This window comes from Thunnus albacares, chromosome 20 (genome assembly GCF_914725855.1).
Source record: "Thunnus albacares chromosome 20, fThuAlb1.1, whole genome shotgun sequence".
Classification (NCBI taxonomy): domain Eukaryota; kingdom Metazoa; phylum Chordata; class Actinopteri; order Scombriformes; family Scombridae; genus Thunnus; species Thunnus albacares.
Window position 1 is genome coordinate 11761318 of NC_058125.1, and position 27457 is coordinate 11788774.

At 41.6% G+C, this 27457-nt stretch overlaps 2 protein-coding genes across 5 annotated transcripts in view; one reads left to right on the forward strand and one right to left on the reverse strand.

The window, feature by feature from the left end:
• LOC122970856 (ankyrin repeat and fibronectin type-III domain-containing protein 1) overlaps window positions 1-10876 on the reverse strand; it is a 144604-nt gene extending 133728 nt beyond the window's left edge. The window contains exons 1-2 of one of the 2 annotated variants that reach the window (XM_044337180.1): window positions 10550-10876; window positions 5694-5788 (exon numbers count right to left, since the gene is read on the reverse strand). In XM_044337180.1, coding sequence (XP_044193115.1) covers window positions 5694-5710 — 17 coding nt within the window. In that variant the 5' untranslated portion in view covers window positions 5711-5788; window positions 10550-10876. Of the gene's footprint in view, window positions 1-5693; window positions 5789-10451; window positions 10528-10549 lie in introns of those variants that run through there. The other variant, XM_044337181.1, reaches the window with a different exon arrangement.
• The window catches only part of capn15 (calpain 15), a 42172-nt gene continuing 25244 nt past the window's right edge, over window positions 10530-27457 (forward strand). Inside the window, exon 1 of one of the 3 annotated variants that reach the window (XM_044337185.1) lies at window positions 10530-10606. Coding sequence is in view for 1 of the 3 variants with exons in the window: in XM_044337183.1 (XP_044193118.1) it covers window positions 17765-17943 (179 nt within the window). In the remaining 2 variants the exon portion in view is untranslated. Of the gene's footprint in view, window positions 10607-13286; window positions 13553-15616; window positions 17944-27457 lie in introns of those variants that run through there. The other 2 variants (XM_044337184.1, XM_044337183.1) reach the window with 2 other exon arrangements.

A 27457-nucleotide genomic window follows, 5' to 3' on the forward strand; every position in this document is an offset into this window, starting at 1 on the left:
GTGGTGGTCCCGACACCGCCGCACAATCAGAATCTCTTTTGGACGGGTGAATCGCGATTCATCTTACACTAGCTACGCAAACACACCATCAAGATATGACAACAGGAAAGAGATAACAGAAAAAAAAACAAAAACATAATGACGATGAAAGGGATCAAGGATGTGTTAGTCTGTGTAGGGTTTGTAAAAGGTTTTGACAGCGTGGTGAGATCATGTCTATCTGCAGACACAGACGTGAGACCTTCCAGCGATGCTGTTCGCACAGCCTTGGAGAATCACACACAGTCACACACCCACACGAGCACACAAACACACAAGCGTTCCCTGTGAGGCGGGGATAATCTGTCTTCTCAACCCAAACGCATGCAGCGGCCCTACACTCAGCATGAATGCATAGCGATGAGCGCGACATAAACAGGTACCTCAAGGACTGTGCTGTGTCACAGGTCAAACAAATAAACAGACCAGCTCAAGAAAAAAACAAGCCTGCTGGTCTGGCGTCACTGCCATTAGGCCAAATCCTGAACCTGCAGCCTGACAAAAAGAAAGCTAAAATTTGAAGGTCGTTTCACACCATGCCAGTGTATTTTGCAGGGCTTAGAGGAGGAGTGTGTGTGTGTAGTGGTGCACAGTTGTGTTTGTAACCCCCTTAGAAAATAAAATTTCTATTGCAATTGTCCTCCATGTACATAATGCAGATGTGAAACAGGCACAGGGGCCACACTGGAGTACATTTAACTATGGGAGGGGTCTTGGAAATATTCAAGAGACTGAAAAACTGACTACAGAATTTTGTCAGCGATTTGTGGAACATTCCACTTGTTCTTTGCCTTCTAATAAATAATTTCAAGTAAAATCTAATTATAACAATTTACTGTTGAACTTTTGACCTTTTCTGTGCTGTGGTTTTACAATTTAAGTGAAGGCAGAAATGAAATGAAACGGTGCAACAGCTGCACGTAAATAAGCTCCGTGCAGATTCCAGAAACGAGATTGGAAATGTGTTCTTGAACATGTTTAACATTTTGTGTATACTACACTTTTTGATGTTTCATGAAAATCATATGACACATTAAGAAAGATTTGGATTTCTGTGTGATTTCATATGTCCTTGGTGGCGTCAGAAAACAACAGTTTCTGAGAATAAAGTTCAAATAACAGGAATCGTGGTATTTGGGGATGTGGTGTCTCTTTTCAATAGTTAAATGACCTCTTATCAAAGTACTTAGAGGGCCATTCTTAACAATCCTGGCTCAAACACTGTGTTATTGTTACTAAAATTAAAAAAGTTGCAATGTGGAAGTCACACAGGAGGCATTGACAGCTGCAGCAGCCATGAATCATCTTTAAAAAAAAGGTTGTGTAAAGGCCACGAACATTAACATCGACTTGTTTGTGCACCCCTGCATTCTCTGTCTGACAGCTCAGCCCCAGATGACCAATTAGAGCCCTTCTAGTTACCTGCTCACTGCAACAGATAGTATTTACACAGCTTAAGAAAGAAACATCTTAACTCTACTACTCAAGTAGCACATTTAACTATTTACTCACAGCATAAGTAAGTAATTGTCACCCACTTTACCATAAAGAATCTGACTTTAAGGTGACAGGCTTCTATCATCAGCCCCTGCCTCTGCCTTCCCCGAAATGCTGATATACTGTGTAAAGCCCCCCTGATAAACTGTGGCCATTACCTCCTCAAATAGCTTAGACCTCAATTTCTCATCACTGATTTCTTCACAGGCTGTGTGAATAAATCTAATGTCGGAACTGCTGATCAAATCGCTGCCAGCTAAGCCTTGGTGCAAGTAATTCCCTAAGTAACCCTAGAAAAAGGGACTGGTAAATTTGTTCTGGGCAGTTGTTCTAGACAAATGACACTGATGTGAGCAGAGTCAAAGAGGGAAATTAATGAGCTATTACAGCAGCTTATTATCCGAGACAGCCATGTTTAAATCTTGGTTTAAGTTGTAATAATAAGACATGATGTCATTCTGTGAAAGTACATAAGAATCACAGAGTTGGAAGTTTGACTGCCACTACAATATCTAGTGAAGAATGGCCCTAACCGTGATAACACAATAGCTTCATCAGTCACATGAAATCCAGCACTGCGTAAGTCCCAGACAGCATGATGATGATCACACTGTCCCCAAGGGAACATTAATGGTCTACCATAGGCTATCAAAAATCCAACCACAAAACACAAAACCACAGCAGCTAAAAAACTAAAAAACAAATGAACTCCTCTATAACTTCTCTAAAATTACTGTACTTTTTTACACCTAGAAGACCTACTATATATAGTCAGACAAATCAAGCAATTGGAAGAAGTTACATTGGCTTTAAGAACCTGTAAGAGACACTTTATCTTTTATTTAATAATGAAAGTAATCATAAGGTGCAGCCCTGGATGACTTGTGGTTAATTTGTGGCGATTTAACATGACAGTCTGCGTTATGTGAATTTCTGATGAAGGTCCTCTTTAAATGGCAGCGTGATTATTTGTGATACAAGTGAAATCGTGACACAGATATTAGAGATTTATGAGGTTTTATGGGCCCACTGCAACAAAGCTGTCCCAACACCTGCGCTTAACTGTCAAGCCATGACAGGCTGTATCACGGGATATTAAACTGTACAATCTAATATTGAGCCATATTTCCTTTAGGAACATCTGACCTCATATATAATCAAGTTCCATCTTTTTTTTTCTTTTTTTTTTTTTTGTGGTTAGAACAAATATCCACATTAGTAAACGAGCCTCTTGGGAGCAGGAAAATTGCTCGGAGACAGATAAATTGTTATGTGAAAACACGTTATGAGGCATTAAAATGAAACAAGCATTATCGCCCACTCTCCCGAGCTTAGATCTTTGAAATATGGTCTATGGTGTCACTTTGTCGCAACAACCTCAGTTACTTTGTAAATTAACAACATCAATCAAGTAACAACCAACCATCCTTTACAGGTCGGGAGTGAAATATGATGCTATTATCACCATCGACACAGATTCACATGGAAGAGACTCTTAATATCGTTCGTTCTGTGAACTCAACCTTTCATGTTTGAAACTAAGGGTTGTGTCGCCCTCTAGTGGCTGATTACCCGACCACTCTGAGCCCAGTTTACCACAAATACCAGAGCCGTCCTCCTCATTATGTTTGGTCTTATCTTATTGAGGCTGAATCAACAGAAAAAATAATTGGAATGCCCCGATTGTCAAACAATTATTGGCTTGCTCTCTAGTCTTTATCTGAAAAAGACAAACTCTATTACAATTGTGTTGCTTATTATAAATGGTGTGTGCGTTTGTGTGTTTTGTCTGTTTACTTGGACATAAAAAGAGAGAGGAAGGACAGTCATATGACATCTGTGGGTGTACACGGATACCACACACATACACGCACCATTTTCTTAACTTTGCACACACGTCGACACACTGTGACTCCAACAGAGTTTGTCTAACAGAAGAAAAAGGTGAATGTACGCGTGCACTATCTGTACAAGTACAAGCATGACTGTTTATATGTGTGTGTGTGTGTGTGTGTGTGCACATGCATGGAGGTGCATTTAAAGCCCCTTTCCCTGTTTTGATGACTCACCGGTGAGTCACAGGCCAGAGAAAAGAGTAGAGTTGCGCAACTCAGGAACCCCTCTCTGTCACTACTGCTTGGCACTGTGCAGCGGCAGGTCAGAGGCGTAACCTCATCATTAAGAGAGAGCTAGTCAGATTGGCATGGCAGCCAGGAGGTGTCGAATAATGAGGTGCGTGATTCAACAATCGCTGATGCGTCACAGTCAATACAAGACATGTGGGGGGGGGGCGGCTCCAATATACTTTAAATGAATGGTTTCACTTGACAGGTAGGGGTGAAGCAAGTAGGAGGGAAAGCATGTAGGCACGCATCCCTTCCTGGACACAGTCACAGGTTTGAATTATACATGCTGCATCTACCGCCGATGAGAGATGGGTATAATGAAGTGATAAGGAGAGTGTGATTCACACACGCACACGCATACTTGAACGCACCGTCACCGAAAGGCAAAGAAAGCCGACTCATACTGTACACGCACAGTCACACAATGCCAATCCTGGTTCTGCTATCTGCGGAATGTGTCGAGAAGGGAAGAGGACGTGCAAGAGAGCCAAGAAGAAGATACAACTCCCATGGTTCTTATCTCGCTGTGCCCAGCCGCAGCAGAACTGACAAAGAGGGGAAGGGATCATTTTGCAAAGGAAACTACTATGTGGTGTAAGAAGCAGAGCAGATTATGTGCGGCAGTTACAAATAGAATATAAACACATAATAGGAGTTTGTTGTTTGAGGCTTTGGGTAGCTAGATCTACATCTGTATGGATGAATGGATGGATGGATGGATGGATGGGTGGATGGGTGGATAGATAGATACACAAAAGAGCATTAGTTCACAGTTCACTTCCTAACTAAACGCAACAAGTATTCTGAAATAAGAGAAGGATTCCTTCACAAAGCTACCTTATGTTCAGAAATCCCCCTCTGCAAACTTCCCCACATCTTAGGAGACAACAGCTCGCTTGGCTGCACAATGAGTCTCCCTTCAACATTCATGCCAGTAAAGATGATCTGATTTACAGATAGACAGGTGAGCAGACAGACAAATGCATATACAGATGTCAGAATGTCTTTCCAGTGTAGCAGTGTTGAGCAGAAAAGGTCATCCAAAGGACTGGAGGTATGTAGGGTTAGATAAATCAGCTCCCCATCCCCCAACAGTGTAAGACTGCCCTCATACAGACGTTTCAGTTATCGCTCCACTGAGGCATCATTTTCCATGAGGCATCATTTTAATGCTTTCTGCTGACTCACTGCTTAAAAAGAAGACCTAAAGGTAGAAATATCTGTGGTTCTGTGCCACAAAGTTTCCGTGTAATTGTGTGCGCTTTCATGGATTTAGACTGTAGTGTATTCATGATTATATGTGGGTTCCTTTATATTCCCTGCATTCACTGCCTCGCTGTGCCAGTAAGATTGTGTATCTAAGCCTTACTTCCCAGAAACTCCATTCATCAAATCAAATGGCAACCTTTTGCATACTAGATGATGATAAGTTCTGTTTTTCTAAAAATAGAAAATAACAGGCTTCCAAAATGCCCAGACATGCTGGGCTGTAAACCTTCAAGCACCTCATCAACCTGTCCTACTAAAACAGTGAGAGACAAGTTGGAAGAACACAGAGCATCTGTTATGATGTCGCAAGCTGTCAAAAGAATTGTCCAAGAAGACCGGTGCAACTGGGCTTGGGTTCAGTTTCTGTCCAGATGTTGTAGGATCTTCACGCTCTCGATTAAATGTCCTCACCTCAGCTCACCTTAAAACTCAATTCCGAGCCACTAAGTGTTAAATCAGAGTCTAATAATTCAAAATGGCTTTGGCTTGAGACATATACAAAGGTTGAGTGAACTGTGTAGAAGGGCCTGCAATGCTTCTCAAAGTTGTATTTTACAGTATCCAAAAGACGCAATGGGCTGGAATCATTTGCAGTCTGCTACCATATATCGCTAAAAAATGCTGTTCCAGTCTCAATGCCATGCAGACAACTGAAACGTGGGCAACAACAGTTCCAGGAAGCCCAAAAATAGAAACAGGAGGAAGTTCATTCAGTAAACACAATAAAACATGTTTGGCACATAAAGACGTAATCTCTCTTACTCTAGGAGTTGCTCCATTCCAGCACCCTGGGGCTCCAGTGGCTCCCCAGGTTTTGGGTCGGTACAGTAGTCCTTCGCTTACGGTGTGGCTTTTACCTGAGAAAACACACACACACACACACACGTGTTAGCCTGGCAGAGCTTACATCAAGGGTATATTGTGAGAACTTTGTAAAAGAGAGGGAAATGATGAACCAGCAGGCGGAGTACGCTATCTTTCGCTCATTCAAAATCATCGCTTATCTTTAAAGGCGTACAGGAGATGTACAGGATGTAAACTCACTCAAACTATGGCCTTGTCTTCTCTCTGTCCTCTATATCTGTCATCTCCTCTCTGTCTCTTTAAGGGCCTCTGTAGGCCTCTCAGATGGTGAGGTGTTGAGTTTCAAAGTTGTTCTCATACTGTGTGATTTATGATGGAAAGAGAGCTAGCCTGGGTTTCTCTGCTGTCTTGGTCTTTCCTGTATGTATATACTTAGACATCTAAAGAGTTTGAAGAAGCACTGAAGCAAACATATGTGGTCAGGATTATCAAGCTCTCTCTATCTTTGTCAGTTCATCTTGTCAATGGATCCTATTCAACTGTTCAACTACCAACTGTTCACATCATCAAGTACACACTTGAATGGCTGTTGCATTGATTTAATTACTTAATGTCCTTCATGCCATAGATATAATCTTCATCTTCACAAACACACACACACTCCTTGCTTAAGAACACATTCAACACAGCAGACAAGAGTTTCTTCATCATCGCCCACAAATCTTTCCCAACACCAATAACACTGACCCGTTTCTCACTCAAGGAAACGCACCATGAATCTAATTAATATTATTCATGTCGATGTGAGGTAATTATGCAGAGCTGCAGCACCTGGATAAACTGTGTATGGGTGGTGACACCTTTCTCGCCCCAAGCCTGCATGTTAATTAAGCAGAACATCTGGCGAGAAGGGAAACATGCTGCCGAGTTGCACCGAGAGGACGCTCCCTTGAATCAAAGTGCTGATTGTTTTCGGAAGGTGAACTTCAGTTAAATTTGGGTTGCGTGTGCCCTCCTGTGCCAAGATCTGCTCCAGTCAAAAAATTTGATAAGCAGCCAATCTCTGCTTTGACTGATTGGATAGAAAGATTCTGGCAAAGCGGAGACAGCGGATGTTAACAGTGAGTGCTGCATTGTGCTGCAAGGTCAAGAAATGCAAACTCAGTTACCTTTCCTTTACATGCATCTCGATTTAGCTTCATGTGTACTGTGCTGCACAAGGACACTGATAAATATCACAGAAGAGGACAGTTGCATTGTGTTGATGAAGCCTGAATAATAAACAGAACTTGTGCTGAAACAACTAGTCTATTAATCGATTGCCGGATAATTAATCCAATCATTTTTAACACTGATTACTTTACTATTTAAAACATTAGTTTGAGCTTTGTTGGAAAATATGCTTATTTGTTTTCTGGCAGAGAGTTAGATGAGAGTATTGATAGCACTTAGCAGCCAGTTCGCTTAGCTAAGCAGAAAAACTGGAAGCATGGGGGAAACAGCTAGCCTTGTTCAGTCCGCCCGGCAGCACCTCAAAAGGTCACTAATTAACTAATTAATTTGTAGTTGTTTTGTTCTTCATTTAATCAATACAAAAATTAAGTGTGAAAATTAAGCCAGTAATTTCCTGTAGTCTCTGTTGGTTGCCTAACAACCGCTCATTTTCTTCGTCATTATTTTTATATTTTGTTGATGGAAATTTTAATGTATTAATTTTATTACAGCTGCAGTGATTAGTCGAGCGACAGAAAATTAATAGATAATCAATTGATCATTTTGAGTCATTTGACTAATTTGACTCGATCAACTAGTTTGACAGGAGGTGTGATGTGGCAAATCTATAAATTACCAACTGCAATAAACTCAAAAATGTGTTTCCTGGACAGGATTTTTCAGTCTACAAAATAAAAATAAATGGAGACATCTTTTGACCAATTCCCCAAATGTTCTTGGACTGGATTTAATCCTTGTCTGGGAAACCAGCCGATACAGTTTTTGTGTCCCAGAATTACGGGCTTAAATTAGGGTCATATGTATTGTAGCTGTGTAACACCATATCTGAACGTGTGAAAACATTTTGTATGAATACATTCAAATGTGTGAAAGTGTAAAAAGGTTTCGATCGGATGAATTCAAATGTTTGAATGTGTAAAAAATATCTGAACACATGGATTTCATTTTCGAAAACTGTAAGGAGATCTGTAGCTGTGCATGACATTTTGTGAACAAATGAAAAAGATGAGCACAAATAATTTCCAGTGTGCGAGTACATAAAGAAGATTTGCACAAAGGTTTGCAGTTATACATCTGTTTGTTCACACAGAACTCAATTGTATGTATGAATCCCAAGTTTATAGCTATGAATCAAATTTATGAGTACAAATCAAACCTACGAATACAAATACTTCTGTCCCACGTTGGACGCCTTCTCCTGAATAGCCAATAGGGATTCTCTGAAACACCGGGGGCGTGTCCGCTGAAGGCGCTGAAAGCATGACTAATTTTATACCATACAGAATGGTAAAGTTTGGGCAACAGACTGACAGACAAAGGGACTTATACCAGCTGCTCACAGCTAAAAATCCAACAATACATCAAACAGCAGGGACAAAAGACAACTGCACAATAGAGGAAAGAGTTATTAACTTACTAGTGTCTCAGCTTTATGAATACGCTGTGGTATGGTCTCCAGATCTCCCTTCATTAGCCTTAGCAGTAGACACATTTTAGTCAGCTAACCAAACCTTATTTTTTATGAATACCTGCTTTTGGTGCTACTCTCAGGGTCATCCAACATGCCATTTAAACATGAATTATGAAAAACAGACAAGAAGTAAAATGTACAACATATTCCTCATGTCTCATTTCTCTTCTCATGTTCAACCTATCTGTAACTACCTTCTTTCCCTCACCAAAGTCATCCACATTCACGGCTTTGCTTCCACCTAGTCATGCATACTAATCTGCACTGTAACTCGGAGCAGTGGCCAGCCGCTGCCTGCCTGTCCCATCAAACATGCATAAGAAACAGATGTATCTTTGATGTCGGCTTGTTCATGTTACCCCATGTGCCTGAGTGTATGTGTGTGCGTATGTTTATGTGTCTCTGTCAGCGTGCTCCCAGGCCCTGCGGGCGCAAGCCAGACCGGGGAGATGCGGCTGCATGCCCCAACATACAAGGAGAGAGGGAGAGCTGACACAGATCCTTGACAAATCCTAGGACAAATAATCAATGCAGCAAAATTATCTTGGATCCAATTTTGTCACTATATGTTATAAAGCCTATGTACTGTGGATTTCATTGAGGTAGTTTCTGTATTATTTCACTTTTTTGAGCTTTCTTATGCTCTGATTGAAAAGATTACTACAACAAACATGTTTGCTCTCTTGCATTTGCTTTTGCAACTTCAGAATAGCACTGAAAGTGAAAAAATATTAACTATTTACCTGACAGCAAGATGATACTGAATGAAGTGATTATGCTTCAAAGTTCAACAAGTATTTGGGCATATTACTCATCCGCAAAATTAGAGGTAATTAGATTTATAAAATATATATGCGGTAGATTACAATAATTATAAAAGAAGCTTCCTGGCTTTGGTGTGGTTTGGTCTTCCTAGTGTTTTGGCCACCCAGTTCTTTACGGGGAGTGCTTGCTGATGTTAGGATATTTTGCTGGCATCGCACTCTGTGACAAGTATGGCACTGGTCCATGAGACTGTCATCTTTAAGCACCTGGAGTTGTGAAAACTTCCCTTGCACAAGATTATAAACAAGTATAATAATGACTCATCATAGGGGAGAGCTTATCCTGCTTGTCATTAGCCATACACATGCCAGTAGCTGCCTGATGTACTCTGTCTGGGTGTGTTGTACTGTCTGCGCGTGGTAACATCTGTAGTAGTGAGTGACATAAACAAAGTCCCAACCGACCCACTACCCATGCGCCCACTCCTGTCCTGTCCTCACATAAGTCCATGACCGTGTAGAGTGACCCTGACCCCGTCTTCCTACCATCCACAAACACATGTGCACACAAGCCCTATGAAACATACAGTGACACACTTTTTTTTTTTGTCCTTCATGCAATTGTCGCCCACCCCCACCCCTCTCACTCACCCACACACATCTTTTTCCTTTTCCCCTAAGACAATTGTGTTGCTCACTCTCTATTGTGGAAGCCAGTCGTTTCCACATGTGTGTTGGCAATAAAACAGCAAAGAGCCGACTAAAAGCATCCCTTTCCTGACTAGCAGGGTCACAATTTGTCTCATATAAACACAGGACACACCTTAGCCCAACAGTTTGCACATATCCTTCTGACCCCCTTACCTCCCTACAGTGCTCATGCTCTTCTTTCCACTGGCACAGGATACCAGTGACCAAATGGTACTAAAGCTGCCTGTCTTTCTTTGATATTCTCATTCAAAAAAAAAAAAAGTTAAACGAAATAACAGCACTATATGTGGTGTTGTTATAGACTTTCTGTAAAACTTTAGAGGAGTTTTGGAGGGAGAAACTGTGAAGCAAAGCTGAACACTGAAGCTGGCTCTTTTGTGTCTTCCAACGTGCCTCGCGCTGGGTTTCCCTAGCATTGTCATGACAACAGTGTGTACGCACCGACACTGGCCTTTGAAAACAATACACCAAAAGTTGACTGAAGTGGGCCAGCTAGCAACTTTCAGACGTTTCTGCCCTGTAGCTAACGTTACTCACCCAGTGTAGTGGTAATTAGTCTTCTCTTTCTCTCCGGGCGAAGAACAAGTGCACAAGTGTTCAAAAAGAAGTGTACAAAGATGCATTCATTCTCATACCTTCTTGACGAGGGAAGTCTTCTTTTCCTTTTACAAGTATTCCCGGGACGAGTTGGGGTAAGCTACAGTCAACTAGCTAACTTTTGTCGTGTTTTTCCGAAGATTTGACTAGTTTGTTACACCGGTACAAACATTATCCAAACATGCATGGACGCTGTGGGCGCTAGCTCTACAGGACATGTGAGAAACAACGTCCAGCGGTGTCTTTCTCCGCCCATACTCATTCTCTCAACTCTTCTGCCCTGCTTCTATCAGAGGATGCTTTGCTCCGCCTCACTCAAGCCTGGAGATAAATCACTATAATCACAGATACTTTGTGTCTCTTGAGTGCTGGCAGACTGTCTGTTCCCTAGGGATTTTCAAGGGTATCACAGAGAAATGACCTATAATCAATTTCACTTCCTCTAAGGTTATAATAATTCGCATTGATTCACCCACCCTCTTCAAAAGTGTCTTGAATTCCCTTATTGAGATTTTTCTTCCTTTCATTTCAATTCATACAGTGGTACAAACACAATCCAAGTCAATTCTGCTGAATGAATGCGCACAGGACCATTATCTTAATAAGACGTTAATGGGTTTCTAGACTTTGCCCTGCTATCTCATTACTGAAGTACCCAACCCGGTTGATATTGGCCTAATCCTTTGAACTTCCCCGGTTCAAACAACCCGGGTGACACCGGCATTAACGGAGATAATCCAGACTCACTGAATGTCTCACATGCTACTCTTTATCCTGATGAAATCTAGATTTCACTGGGGGGTTTTAAAGTAATGGTACAGTAGACATCTCAACTGGTTCAACCAAACAACATGCAGGCTAAATTAACTCTAAAAAATGATAACCTATAGCAGCTCAAAATAGAGTTAAAATAATGACCTTAGAAAGGTTTTCAACCATGACGTCTTATAAGTGAACTGAAAACTTAAACCTATTGTATGAACAAATCAGTTGGATTAATGGAAACAAAAAAAATAGAACCAAATACAAAAATACAAGGATATTCAAGTAATCCTATACTGTACAAAACCATGGATTAAACATGGGGGTTACCATAAACTCATTGTTTGTTACAAAGACAAAAGTCTCTTGTAATATTGGAGTCATTTGATTTTCATTATAATGATTTCATACAGGACAGTAATCATTCTCTCAAGATGCAATTGATATGACCTACATCCATACACGGTGATGGGACGAGCAAGATTTACAAGATGTTTCTTTATTTTTCCCCCTTGTATCATTCTTTAAGAGTTTCAGAGCAGACAGACAGACAGACAGACAGACAGACAACAATAAAACCACCAGAAGAATGTAGTGCCTAATTACAGTGAGTATTACTCAGAGCAACATCTGTGATAGTAAAGTAGGTCAGTAGAGGTAATAAAAGTAGTAGTGCCAGTAGTAGTTGTAGTACTGGTATTAACTGTAATAGTGAAAGTGATAGTACCCTGTGATTAGTGGTTTAGCAGCCATAGTATACTACAATATATCAAACTATTTTTTTTATTGGGCCAATATATTTTAGGCTGCAGTTCAGGTGGTTAAAAGCATTCACACATGCAACAATATATCAAATAAAAAAATGTATTGAAGTCGTGCTCAGCAGACAGTACCAGTAGCACTTGTCATAGTAGTAGTGGTAGTTGCAACAGCAGCAGTATGATATGATATGATATGATATGATATGATATGATATGATATGATATATGATATATGATATATGATATGATATGATATGATATGATATGATATGATATCATATCATATCATATCATATCATATCATATCATATCATATCATATCATATCATATCATATCATATGACTTCTAAATATGAATCTGTGTACAAAGAACAAGCATTGAAGGAACAAAAAAACAGACACAGTCAACTGAACAAAAATTTAATACAGAAATCTATATTGCATAATTACAACGGAAATAATTATTAATAGAATTATACTAGCAGTTACTAGCAATAAGAGCATTGGTTTTAATATACAAGCCTTATTCTGGTGGACTAGAATAAATGTATTGAGAGTCAGTGCTCCTACATATTTTCTCTGTATATGCTCCATGTTAACAAATTGATGGCACTTGCCTCCTACAGTAAGCCATTGATGATGAGGATAAATGTAGTTTTTAAAACTGGGGCAAACCGGAGGCTGATAGATGAAAAGCATCCAATGACATCACCTTTCACTGTCGAGTAGTTTTGATAAAACCGTAATATTACAAATATATTTTATGAAGCTTGTGGAGGACATAAACATTTTCAGTATGTGAAATGACCTGTTTTATTGAATTTAGACCCAGCTCACACATTGCTGATACCGGTTCAAATCAGACACTTGATGGCTCAAATATAGGGGCACTAGATGGCACCAGAGTGCCACTATTTGACTCCGGTCTTTACTAGTCTGAGATTTGAAATTTAATATTTAAATTCAGCCATGACAAGAATTTTTAAAGTGTGGATTGAGAGAATGAAATGAAAATACGAAATCACACACTGATTTTTGCTCTTGTTGTTGTTTTTTGTTTTTTTCTCAAAGGTAACGACATTCGTTCCCGGATATCCTAGTGAAAATGTCCGTGTTGTCCATGGGAAATGGAGTTTTCTGCCCCCGCATTCTTGAATTCGTTTTACGTACGCCGACCTGCGCTCGCGCGTAGCAGATTATCTACGGTACGCATTCGACGTACGCGCGCTCTGTATTTGCTCCTTGGAGATTCCCCTTCCTTCCTGGGCGGTTTGAGGGAAACCTACACGGTCACATCAGTTTCGATAATACCTGACGGAGTGAAAATAAACTGTACATATACGTGTTTGTCACAAATGTCTGGAACATGCTCCGGCAGCGGAGAGCGCGAAGCTAAAGCCTGGAAAGGTTACGGTGGCTAAAGTACAACAAGGGAAGAACTTATCGTCTCGATGGCTGTGAAAAGTTAACGCGCAGACGACTGAAAAACAGGAATAATTCCCCTTCAGCCGACTTGAGGTAAGAATAGCCGATTCGTGCGTGGACTTCACTAAGTACACAGCTGTATGGCAGCGTCGATAACGTCGACCAAAGAGTGTCTTTGTTTACAGGGTCCCCAACGTCCTCTGCTCCCGTTGTCTCAATGGGATTGTTCAATGTTCGTGTAATTAAGTGACAGGGCTCACAGGCTTACAGTTTGTCCACAAATAGATTGATTAAGTGATTTCCGCGTATATTTAACCATGGTTAGACATGACGGCTGAGGAGTTTATCTTATTCCCGCCGCCTCAATGTGCAGAACAAGACAACACTACAACAGCATGGACCTTTTGATATGACTAGTTTGTTCCAAGGAGGTCAGAGGGAAAGGTAAACTTGCATCTGGAAACAGTAGAGATACATTGGCTTGCTCATGGGCACTTGGGGGGGCTGGATTGATTGTTGACCTGAGGCCTGACCACAGCTAATCCAGTTGAAGGACAGGCTGTAGTGGAATAGCCTAAACGTCAAAAATAAAACCCACATCAGTATGTTTACAGTATTTCATTGAGACTGCTCAGGAGTGAGTTTGCAGCAGGTTCTCATTTGTGTCCTGCTTTCAGCATGTCCACTAGAGAGGGAGAAAAAAGGCTTGTGATAGTCAGGACATTTTGGGTGGTGTAGAAATGATAACTTACAATGTACCGTGAAATCAGCTCACATCCTTCCTTCCCCTTCTTCCCCCTCTATGTCCCTGGAGAATAGAGATGAAATCCAATCTCTCTCTCTCTCTCTTGCACTGACTGTGTCAGCTGCTGTATCACTGGGTGCTGACTTACAGAGGGACAGGTGGCCCTTGGACAGGTGCACCCTTAACAAAGGCTTGCAGTCCTCTGACTGTGTCTGGATTATGTCCAGTTTTTTTGTTTTTGTTTAAAGTTACACAACAGTGTTCTTATTACTATCTTATGGCTACAATTTGTGCAAGCTGCTTTAGTAATTCAGTTATGCCTGCATTTATGTTTGTAGTTGTGTGTGCGCTTTCTGAATAAATATTGCATGATTTGGCTAAACTAAACAAAAATACCTGATGGCGATTGTGCAACCTGCCCTTGCTTTTGGACATTAAATGGAGTTTTATAACTAATACTTATAAGCTCATAAACTGGTTGTTCCTAGCAATCAGAATGACGCAGGCTTTCTTGAGAGCTCTCGCCCCACACTCTGGTATTTGTTTTGGACGTCGGTCTACATTGGCAACCATGTTACATGTTATTGTAGGCTATACTTTTCTCTGCAATTGCAATCAAGTTTACCCAGCAACAAACCAGTTTCAGTCTCAACAAAGGAACAGGAACAGGAGTCATGCTTGGAACTTTGCATGAAGAACACACCCTTGTAACCACCATGAACCTGGTTAAGCAAGATTTCCAGACAAATGACAGTCAGACAGCCCACACAGTCAGTCAGTCTGCTTGAACTGCATTTCTAGTTCAAAACTAATGGTTAACCCACTGCTTTATGCAACAAAGGATGCACAGAACAGTATGTGGTATGAGTCATTTCATGTGAGGTTAGGCTTGTGCTTTATACACTGTCTTGCTGGTGAACACTGAATTCAGAGAGAGAGAAGGAGAGATCAGGAATGAGGTCAGCAAAGTGATATGAAGTGGAAGAGAGAGGAGAGGGAAAGTTTGAAGGCTTATCTCAGTAATGTGCAGGGACAGTTGAGCAATGATGGGTGTCGCGCAGTCACCGCTGTCTTGTAGTTAACCCTCCACTTCCTCCCCTGGCAATGACCATTAAGACTGGGTCCTCTTCAGTAGAATAATATCAGCTCATTTGGGCAAATGTGTGACATAAGGTGTATAAACAGTTGGTATACTCAGGATGAACATGCCTCATCCTGCCCAGGCTGTCTCTGACATCCATCACTATTCATTACTCTATTCACATTAATGAGTGAGACCTCTGGCTCGGGCTCTATTGAGGTTTATTTAAATCTCTTGAACGCAGCCTTCCAGCTTTTCTCTGCTAGCCAGACCAGTGCGCATGCGCTCTGCTGACACTCCAGTAATCCGCTGTTATAGAGGAGATTGCATCCTCGTCCACTGCGCTCAGGCTATCAGTGAGGGAGAATTAAATGCCGTGGGGAAAATTATGTACAACGGGAGAATAATAAAATATAATGGGACCATTAAATACAGGCATTAAGGGATGGAGCAGTTTTACACTATGAGCGGTCTAATACCCAAGGCGACAACGGGACTGGATCGAGGATGTCTTGTAATGTAAGGCAACAAGGCTCAGCATCTACAGCCCATCTACGCTGGAAATATGAGATGAACGCAGGCTGGATTGGACCCGGCGGAAGATGGTGAAATTTGCGACTGAGTGCCCCTTTCTGGATGAAACCTCCTCGGCTGTTTTCACGTCTCCTAAGCCCATATGTCGCCTCCTGCACGGTACTCTGCCTGGCCTCTGTACCGCTGTGTGGGAACGGACACAGACCACCTTTTTATACAAGTAATGCTTTGCAGTGCTGTTAACAGGATAAATTGAAAGCCCATATGCGCGCGCGTTATCAGCATTTAATTATCATGTAACATTCACTCAACCTGGAAACCTTAGATGTAGATTTTAGCACATGTGATCCCTGCATTATCTCCATAATAATCAGCTGATACTAAATGTATTCCATATATTTTAAAGATTCAACAAACAGCGGAACATCGCTCTATTTAGACTTTTGCCTCAGGGTTTACTGGCTATCGATACTCGTCAAGATGCATGCAAATGTGGTTTCTCCACCTTCACAGCTTCGCTGGAATGATACTTGTTTTATTCAGCTGCTTTTCCTGTAGAGACTTGCAATGACAAGCTGTCAAGTCCACATAAATCCAAGCGCAAGTTGATGAACTAGACTGGCCGACCTCGGCGGTGGGATCAGAACCAAATTAAGCTGTGTCTCACAGACAGCGGAAACTAGGATCATCTCCCGTCCTTGTGTTGGCAGAGCACCGCAGCCTGAAACGGAACATTCCTCTCGGGTATTTTGTCGGATATTATACAGAACTTGAAGCTGAGCTGTAAACATCTTCATGTTGTGGCAACTGAAGGTAAAGCAGCGCCTTGAAAACTCTTTCTGGAAACATCTTCCCTTTATTCGTGTGGGTTTTTTTTCTTTTTTTCAGGTTAATTTCTGAAGTTCATGTGAGTTCTCTTTTTTCATATGGAAATCCAAAATTCTGTTCATACCAGAAGAGGTCTAATCTGTGAGAAAGCCCTTCCCAATGATTTCAAACATGAGATTTTATCCAGTGGGAGAAACGCAGCTGGGGTGTTTGACCGGTAAACCTCCACAGCAGCTGCTAGTCAGGCTGCATGTCTGAAAGATGAGACTTGGATATTAGCATACTTGTAGTTTTGCCAACACCCTTCCCAGAAAATGCAATGCATTGATTCCCTCCTGTGCACATATTTGAAATAACTCAAGATCCATGCCACTATTGATCACTATTAGCTGTCTTTAAGGACCATGATGCTGTTGTGATGTCCTGGATGAACCTTGAACTATTTGTTCACCGAGATGCTGACTGACTTCACTACACACGTTTTCCTGCTCTCGCTGATCTTCTGAGCATGTGCAAAGGGAAGAGGAACCAGGCATGAGACTGCACAGACTGGAGAGATGTGTCAGAAGGAACGCAGGAGGAATTATGAATGGCACTGTGGAAGACATGGTGCAGACTGTTACAAGCTTAAAGTCTACAAGAGAGATAATTATAAACCTTTGCTTTGAGAAAATTGTATTTTGAATACCCTGAATTGGAATCAGCACTCCACACACCAAATTACTATTTTAATTGAGAACTTCTTCCCCCCATGCACTGTGGGAAATCTACCCCGATCTGCACACTTGGCCACCTGCGGATTACACTTATTTCTGAGTACCCTTATCTTTGATTCCCTGTTGCTGGGTTTTTTATTTGTTTATATTCTAGCAGTGGAAAGAAATGCTTCCTGTGTGAAGCAGAAAGTTGTCAACAGGAAGTTCACCGCAAATGCTAATACACGATTTAGGTTGCTTTTGTGGTCCAAACAACCCCTCTTACCCTCTTTACAATCAGAGTATTTGGCTGAATACAACTGTGGACCCCTTGTCAACTTTTGTGCTCTAGGGAAAAAAACAAAACAAACAGATCCCCCTCTTAGAGAGCATTCAGAGACTATTTCCCTATCGCCGTGGTGATGGGGAGCTCGGCCTCGTCTCTCACTGCAGAGACTGAGTCGGACCATGGCTTCCGCAGCACCCCCTACCCATCGTCACCCCCTGTGGGCTGGCTTAGGAACAGCCACAGCAGCCCGGTGTGGGGAACCACCTTCATCACACGTCAGCAGCAGCACCCGCTGCCTCATCGAGAGCGCAGGTAAGAGCCAACGCTGTCTAGCCAGCCGGGTGCCAACACATCTCTCAGTTGAGTGCACTCGGGGCACAGGGCAGGACCGGCCGCTTGTTGGGGAAGCCACTGTAGGAATGAGATGTGGGGTTGGATTACACAGCAATGCTGTCATATCCAGCTGGGAGTGTAGAGTACAACTTGCAGAAGGCATTATGTGGAAGATATCGCGCTGATGCTGTTTTTGGCTTCAGTATCTGTGCAAGGTGCACTTTGCGCTATAAAATGACACCTCATCAGCGTTGTTCATTTTGAGAAACTTACCACTTTCTCACATAAAGCAGACTTAGTCTTTCACAGGCCTTTAGTTAAGCTCGCTGAGGATTCAATAACCTCACAGCTATGGATCAAATCCACTGTTTCATCAAAGCTTATCTAATCAAAGTCTGCATTTTGATGTTTTTCTATGATGCACCCGAAATCTGGCTAAGCCGGATTTGTAAACCAAAATCCCACCCCCTTGATTCCTCCTAGCCCAGCTGTACAGTGTGTGCTACTATTTAGGCAGTGCTGAGTGGATTGCCTGGAGAAATGGATTGACTTGGCCACTGTGAGCCCAATGAAAATCAGCCCAAGGGTAATTTTTCTGTCATGCTTTTTTCTTTATCAAGCTTGATTTGTTTGTTTTTTTTTATTTAGGGAATTATTGAAAGCAATTTGAATACATTCTCTTAGATCTTGATAAAGTTGTCTTCATGGATGTGCTGTTTCACTCATATATTATCCACACAAAATAGCCTCTACTGTGGATAGAGGCACCGTTTTAGTTTGTCTGAAATTGTTTGGATTTTTCAGACTATAACTCCCATTAAGATTTTATCCAAGAACAAACTTCTTATCGAGCAACCAGCAGCTATGTAATTGAGTAAGATTTATGTCTTGTAGTGCAAACTGTTTGTGGAAGAGACATGCTATTCATACAGTCTGTGTTTGTCTGTATTGACTGCATTAAAAAGATACATTAAGTTACTGTATCTACAAGAAAGACTGCTGCAATAAATCATTGTTCCAGTCATTGCCGTCTGAATCACTGTCAACAAACCGAAAGGCCTATCAGCACTGTGTAAGAGGCTCAGTTTGAATGTGCCCCTCATCCAGCAGTGTTGACTGACTTTAATCCAAGAGATGATCTCCTCAACCGCCCTCACAGAAACTTGTTTAGAAGTCTCTCCAGTTTTCCTTCAGCTTTTTGGGTCATGTCTCGATGAAATGAGAACAGGCAGTTGATATCGATCGCCTGTAGTGTATTGAAGTTGTTGCTGAGTCACTCAGGGCTTCATGGTCCGGTTGTTAGTTATTGATTTTCAGAGAGCCCGATCACATTTCCCCACAATGGATGTCATTATTTATTCAGCATCAGTCTCCAGTTGGGCTTTCATCTTTCTTGATTCCTGCCTGCTGCTGTCAATGCTTTCCTTGCAGTTGCTCTACATTTAACAGTTAAGGCTGTCAGGGCATCCATTGCTTATGCTTCTAAGAGCTTTAAAATATAGACAGGGCCGGTTTTAGCCCCTGCTTAAACACATTTCCATCAACCATAGCTCTACGCATGAATGAAACTGTAGTGTAGCTCAAACTGTCAGTGTAGTTTTGCGTCATACAGTAAACTTGTTCTTTTATTCAGCAGACTCTTTCGCTACATTTGTGCATCTCTGTAGCAACGAGCCTCTGCCTCCATCACCAATTAGAATACACCCTCAGTCAGCTGAGCGCATAAACACATGCAGACATGCAGAGATATACCGTACACACCATTTCAGACTACTGCTGGGAGGCAGAGAGGGTCTCACACACACACACACACACACACACACACACACACACACACACACACATACACACACATTCTGACAATAGAGGTTTTAGAAACACTGTGCACTAGCACTTGGAACGTGCCCTCTTATCTACCCCCACTCCCTGACATACACACTCGCAGTCACATTCTCATGCACTTATACACACTGCTGTGTGAGGCTAACAATGTTAGGCAAGCTTTGCTGAGCTGTGACAGAGCATGAAATATAGAAACAACAGAGCAGTATGAGCCCCGCTTAACTTCAGCCATTATCATACAGTTTATTCTTCTAATATCTTGTCCTATAAAAATGTTTTTTTCCCCCTAATTTTTCTTTGCTGAAAGACTGCAGAAATAGTCTTGTCTTTGGGTAATTTCGGTTCGTTTTCATTGTTTGCACGCGCTGAATCTGTATCCGTACCTCGAATGCGAAGGTTCTCTCTAGAAATCTACCCACTCAACCAGACAAAGATGTGCAACAGAGATGTTTTGTAAGCCCTCAATGATTCACAACTTCAGAAACTGAACTTTTTATAATTCCTTTATCAATAGAAAGTATTTTTATCTCTGTATCACAGTGTTGTGCTAAAATTATGATTTTGCAGGCTGCATGTAGGCGAACATGTACGGGGGTCGCTCAGAGACATTCACTTAGCTGTTTCTTATACTTGTATGTAATATGTTTACATTAGTTTTCATCTCTATTTCAGACCCATCTTACAATAGGAATTCAATCGACCAATCAACCTACACAGCATATGAGTTGTTGAGATTTTGAGGGTGTGTGCATTGGCGACCTACAGTTACCCACAACACCATTTTCTGTGTAGGTTTACTGTTCACCTGTATCTTCGGAGAGGCATAATTTCAGCTCCAGTGTGTTACATTGCAAATAGCCTTGGGAGCCCTGAGCCCTTAAAGTCAATGTCTTCTCTCTCCAGAGTCGACCCCAGTGCCTCTTACTGTCCCAGCATGATGGATGATGGCGTTTATCGCAGCTCCATTCCACTGGCTTTGCTCCCTTTAATTGGATTAAAACCGGTCCACTTGGATTCAACCAGAAATGATTACTGGCAGTGTTTATTTCAGAATTATTTCAGCGCGTCCTCCCTCGCTATTGCCTGTCTGATGAAGACGGGGCCGCGTCAGGTCAGTCCCCAAGCCAGTAGAATAGATTTGGCATGCAGGCTTTGTCTCACAGTGTGGCTTTCTTTGGGAAACAGTGCACTGATGCGGCAAAAGAAAAACTAGCCTATTGGCACTGCAACTGACATGATTCCAGATTCCCCCATTCCTGTTGCCATGGAAATCTGTAGCATATGTTCACTAACCTAATTCCATTGGGCCCTAGATAAGGCCACACATGGTAACCTGGCTGTCTCATACATAGAAAGAAACTCATTCTGGCAAATCACACAGGTTATATTGCAGAGTACCACATAACCTGTCAGTGGTTAGTAAAGTCAAATAGAAGCCAGTGAGCAACCTCATGGCAAGTGGTTGTTAATGGTCTGTCTTTAAGGGTTGAATTTTTGTTGTGGTAACAGCAAGTCAAACTTTACTTTGTGCCGCCTGTTTGAGAAGTTCCCCTCTTGCTGAAGGCAGCGCTGTGTCAGCAGTGCTCCTGCCCTCAAGGTTTGGGTGCCCACAGGAACTTTGGATTAAACATTGTGCCCCTGCCATCTCTTACCCTTCTTCCTCCCCGATTCTGGAGCTTCCTGCCGGCTTCCTGCTCGCTCTCCGCTTTGCTCCTTGCCACTAATGTCTGCTGAAACCCAGTCAGACAGTTTCCTCTGTTTAAAGATTCAAATGTCTGAAGCTGTCTCCACCGCTGACAGATTCACTCTTCAAAAATGAGCAGTGGTCTTGAAATATTCACTGGGGTCGCAACTAGAGGTCAGAAGCTACTGTTATTGCCCTTTCTTGACCAGTATTTGCATTTTTTTTTTTTTTTTTTTGCATCTTCAGTCTCTTTACAGGATTAAAATTTGTTTGTTCTTATCTTACTTTGATGATGGTTCTGGGTTATGAGGTTATAAGATCATGAGATGTGTGATCTTCTGGGTCAGGCTTACATAAAAACAGCAACGAACTGCCTTGAACATCACGTCATAAAAAGCACAGAGCATAACATTTCCCTGACACATAACATTTAAACAACGCCATCCTTGTTTCTAAAGTGTCACACCCTATGCTCTTTCTCATAAGAGGGGAATAATTGTTGAGTTTTGAAAATGCCCTTAGTATATAGACTCTGTGATGTTTATTAGAGGAATGTATTGGCCTAAGGACACATTTTCAAAGGACCTTTTGTTTCATTTTCAGTTCAGTTTTATTTAGTCTATGTGCCACCACCAACACCATAACATTTTCTAAACCTATTCCTAGTCTTCATATCCTGTGCTGAAAAGTCCCTCTCATTAAAAAGTGTCCTGCTCAATGTCATTTCATCTAAAACCTCCCCAGTTATCTTGTTGTATTTTTTCCGCTGTGACTAAAGCTTCACTGTCACCAGTCCCTTGTATCACGTCACAAGACGCAGTGTGTCAGAGTATAAACTCTTTTATCTGTCTCTTAAATCTGGAATCTAGAAACTCGCCTCAGATAAGTAGCAGTCAGTAGTGGCTCAGAGTAGAGTAATCACTCATATTCATGCCACAACATATTACCTGGCAGGTAAGGAGGCTCTTAAAGTTAATCCTCAGGACCTTGACTCATCAGCACCTCTGATAGACAGGAAGCAATGCTTGCTAGGGGAAAATTACCTCCAAGTAAAAAGGTTGCTCTGATCTCGTAAGCAAGAAAAACCCCACAATGGTGTGATAAACAAAACTTTTTTTTGCCAGTAAAAAAAAAAACTGCCGCAGACTGCATTCATTACTAAAGGGGTAAAATAAATTCTCGGTTGGTTTTCTCAAGTGCAGTAAAGAATTTGTGAAAGTGCTGATCTAATCCCCTGTCACTGGAGTTTTCTGGGTGTGTTCAGATGCAGCAGAATGTTTCAATATTCATTATCCTTTTTTTTTTTTTTACAGCTTGTCTTATCCAAGGGCATATTGGCCTCTGATAAGTCTCATTTTTTAATAACAAGCTGTGCTCTGTTCAACAAGAATCACTGCTCAGTTGGCATCATCATTCTGTCTGCCGGTAGTGTTATAGTGGAAGAAAACATAAAAAGCACAAGCGGTAATGCCAGTGCTTTGAAAACCCAAGGTAATGCCCTTGCAGCTGGTAGTTATGAAAATCACTCCCTATATCCCTGTCACTTCTAAGGTTGCTGTGATTAAACAGTTTCATCGTCAAAGTGCACAATAACTAAGACATTTTTCTTACCATAAAGATTTTATAAGCTACCACAGTATCTACAGTTCTCTGCCTGCATTCACACTGAAGTGCGCCTGTAAATGTTTACCAGGAGAGTGACTCACTTTATTTAAGTATGTTTGAGTGAGGAGGGCTACATCTGGAGCTTGTCTTAAAAATGTGAGTTCAACACAGTCACAGCAAGCTAGCTCACACAGCCTATTAGTAATCCCAGGCATCTGATATCACAAAGCTGGTTATCAAGAAGTTCAGATAACTTAAGAGAACGTTCACATTGAAAGAGATGATTGTTGCATGCAAGAAGTAACAAATCAAATACATTATTAACAGAACAAGATTAGCATATTTAATATGAGGTGAGATGAAACTGTCCATTCCTGTGGGGGAAAGTAGGTAGGTTTGGCATCTATAAAACATAATAGTAATATCTGACTGAGAGATACAGTGTAGCAGGAGTGAAATCTAAGAGGGAGCGATAGATATTCACAGACATGCTCACTGTGTAAAGTAGCCTACACTGTAGGTGCGGTTGTGGGAAGGAAATGAATCACAGCCATTCTTCTCTCGCAAACATCAATCCATTAATTAATTTGGGCCCACACTCATTATAAAAACATTGTAAAGGTAACACTTAGGCTAGCAAGGATTACTGGATGAAAATGTATGTGCTGCACTTTCAGAATGAAGGCAGCATAATATGGGTCTGATTATTTCTCTTATTGATTACCCTATTGATAATTTATGAGGCTTAATTGACCCCATATGAAAGTCTTAATATAGTTTCCACCTGCATCCAAGGAAACCTCAGATATTTAATTGTTAATGATCTAAAACGTAACATAGAAGCTATAGCCAGTTAAAAACTGATTAGGGTATAATCTGAATGCTTAATTAATTAGCCACTTGTTTCAGCACTGCTTTGTGCTATTTGACATTGTTTCTTAAATTTCAATGTGACAGTATTGCATGAGGTCTTTAATTATTTGTTTTCCACATTTTTTGAATGTTTTTTTACAGTATTTGTCTTCTGTCATCAGGGTGTGTGATAGTCCAAGCAGTAGCTGTAAGCAGTTGCAGTATAATTCCCTGTCAAGGAGATATAAAAGGTCTACTGACAGGCTTGACCCTGCACTGTATGGATTGGGCTACATTATTAACTAGAGCACAGCATAGAGGCAAATTCACTTCCTCACATCCTGCCACTGCTGAGTCACTGAGCTATGTTGAATTCACTTGGAAAATACTTTTAGTCATACAAACACACACCTTTTTCCTTGTGGTTTGTCTTGGCATGTACTGTATTCAACCCACAGTACAAGGTACACAGTCAAACTGTAATTTGTACAAGCTACACATTACATTTCCAGTCAGTTTTTGGTCTGTTTTTGTCTCCTAGCAGGAAGTTAAGTTGGTATGTTCCTCTCAGATACACATGGCATGTACATCCTGTAAAATAAGAAGCGTGAAATTGTAATTTAATCCTGTTTATCTATCCAATGGAGAACAAGTGTACGAGTAAACAAAATGTCAAAATCAAGGCATTCTATGTGGCTACTAGTTTTTACAGTGAAGGCTTCGAGAAACGCTGCGTTGCAAAATTTTTACAGCTTGTCGCAAAATGAACTGTCATGAAAACGTGTGACACTGACTGACAGGCTATCTCTTATATAATATCTCTGAGGTGCTGACTGACTCCTTTTTATTTTTAAGCTCAGTCTGATGTGGAGGGTTGATCCGTTTGACAGTCAGTAAAATGTTTGAATTGTTAATAAAGAATTAAGAGCGTTGCATTGTGCTTTTGTACATAATTAATCATCTTTTTTGTTTTTAGACTAGACACTTTTGTGCATTAAATACAGTACAGCTAATCAAATACAGTAAAAAAATGTCCTCTGAAGACGCTTACAAAATTATGATACTAATGAGTGAAGAAGCAGTTGAATATGTACATTGAATCAGTTATTGTCGTGTTTATATATCAAGGAAACATTGAAGTATAGCCGTGTATAAGGAACCATAGCGACTGCTAATCTGATAACACTCAGTTTCGGCTCGGTGCTTGTTTCTGTGCTGAATGAATAAACTCTGCCCCTGATGGCCAAGGAGGGTACCTCACTTTCCCTTCAGGCTCTAGGCTCAGGGCCAACCTTGGAAAGGCAGCGCTAATGACTGTCGCACAAAGGCCAAATGTCCCGCAGCGAGGCAGGGAGACGCTGGCGAGACTCGGCTCACTTGATCTCGTAACAGAGTTCAGTATGTGGAATGAATCCAAGCAGCCAGCCATAGGTGGCATACACGCTATGAGTATGGCTTTTGTAGAATTACTCTAGCCTTAGCAGTTCTAAAAGCCCGGGATCGTATTCCTCTCTACTCTGTCTGCTTCTAGTAGGTACTTTTTCTGTGGAGACTAAAGACTTTCTTGCTGACATCTCAGTTGTGTCAGTTAATTTGACTTTTTTTCACACCACCATGATGTTACAGGTTTAGAGCTCACACTCGTGGTAATAGTCTACTTAAGTGCTCTATGACTGTCTTAGACCCAGTGAAGCTTTGGAAAATTGGTGAGGGGTCTCTTACTTAAGTGAATTTAGGCCAGGAACAGTTACTTTATGGGCAGCAGGCTGCATTGAGAACCTCATTGCAAAGAGATGGGATTTCTAGAGGTGAGCTCTCTGTCTCTCTCTCTCTCTTTCTCTCTCTCCCTCTCTCCCTCTCTCCCTCTCTCCACTGTAAGCTATTGGCTACCCGCCCAGGTCTGCGACACTGAGGAGCTGAAGTGGGCACTTTTAGAGCAGCTCCACTGAACACAGGGCCAAGGACAAAAGGTGTGTGTGCGTGCGTCTGTGTGCCTATGTGTGTTCGTGCGCACTCCTGTGGAGCATGTACACGGAAAGCATCCTTTTAAGTCGGGTCCAGGGATCACAGGCTATAGTGGTTCATCGTCTGCTGCAGGCATGTACTGTACAAAGGTGTGTGTGTGTGTGTGCATGTGCACTCATGATGCATTCACAGTGCATCCTTTTAATGAGGGCTGGGATTGTGGCTGTAGTTGTTAATCATATCTTATATTTGATAGGTGTAATGCTTACAACAGATAATAATGAGATCATTTTTAATATCTAGCTTATTATTTGAGAGGCTGATTATTTTGATGTGAAGCTCCTGTGACGGCTGCTGCAGACAGAAACATAATGAATCTGCAATCCCCCGTGCTCCAGCGAGAGCCAAATCAATTGCTTTGACAAACTCTCCATGTGGCTGACACCATGACTTTGCTCTCTCGCCGAAGATGAAAGAGACCTGACAGTTATGAAAATGGCCACAGGGAAGAACCTGTCATCAAACATGAGGTGTTGACACTTGTTGTTGTCGTCGTCGTCATCATCGCTGTCGCGGCCCTCAGATAGGCAAGCCTTTGGAGAGCTAGGCATGGTGTGAACATGTGCCATCAATGCTAGCATGGGGCTGCCACTTAATTCAACCACATTTAACTAAACTGCTGAGGGGGTGGAGAATGTGTTGCAGTCTAAGGACGCAGCATGGGTTATTTGGGGATAGATAGAATATTTTCAGAACTTAAGATTTAGGCAAATAATTTTACAAGCTAGAGAAGTTGCATTTTAAAATCCTTACTCAGTCATGGCCCTTCTGTGTAATGTTTAAGGTCATGACCTCTTAATATTTCATAGCTACCAATAGGATATGATATATAACACTATGAGATGAAAAGTAAAACAAAGGGCAAAGTGCTGTTTCTCAGCGTTTGTATGTCTTAACAAAAATTGTTTTCCTATTTTTTTCTTACTGTTATCACTGGAAGGCTGAGTTTCCTCCTCACTCAGGGGGGGCTGGTTTATGTTGGAGCGCTGACTTCAGCCCAGGAGCATGAATGCAGTGCTAATGGCTCCTGACACAAAGCACTGAGACTTCTCCTTCCATACTTTTTTCTGTCCTGGGGCTGAGGGTGCACAGAAACTAAGGCACAAATGAAGATAGACAATAAAAACAAGCAACTATGCTATATCTACAAATAAATATAGCTACATGCCTGCATACACGCAAGCAAACACCAGCCAGCGGCAAGGACCTACACACATGAAGACACCCGAAGAGACACATTAGTATCCCTCCCCGCTGTCATTTTCCCTCCTTACCTTAGGGAGCAGAGCTGACAAGAGGAGAGGACAGTGTGCTAGGAAGGAGAGGTTGGATGTAAAAGGTTCCCCTGGGTTCTGAGGATTCGCCTGGTTTGAAAAGGTTTAATGGAGTTGAACTAAGGACAATTAGCTGGCTAGGACACATGGTGCTGCAGTGGAGAAGAGCAGGACCTAAGCTCATCAGCCAGCAGTCATACTTACAAGACTC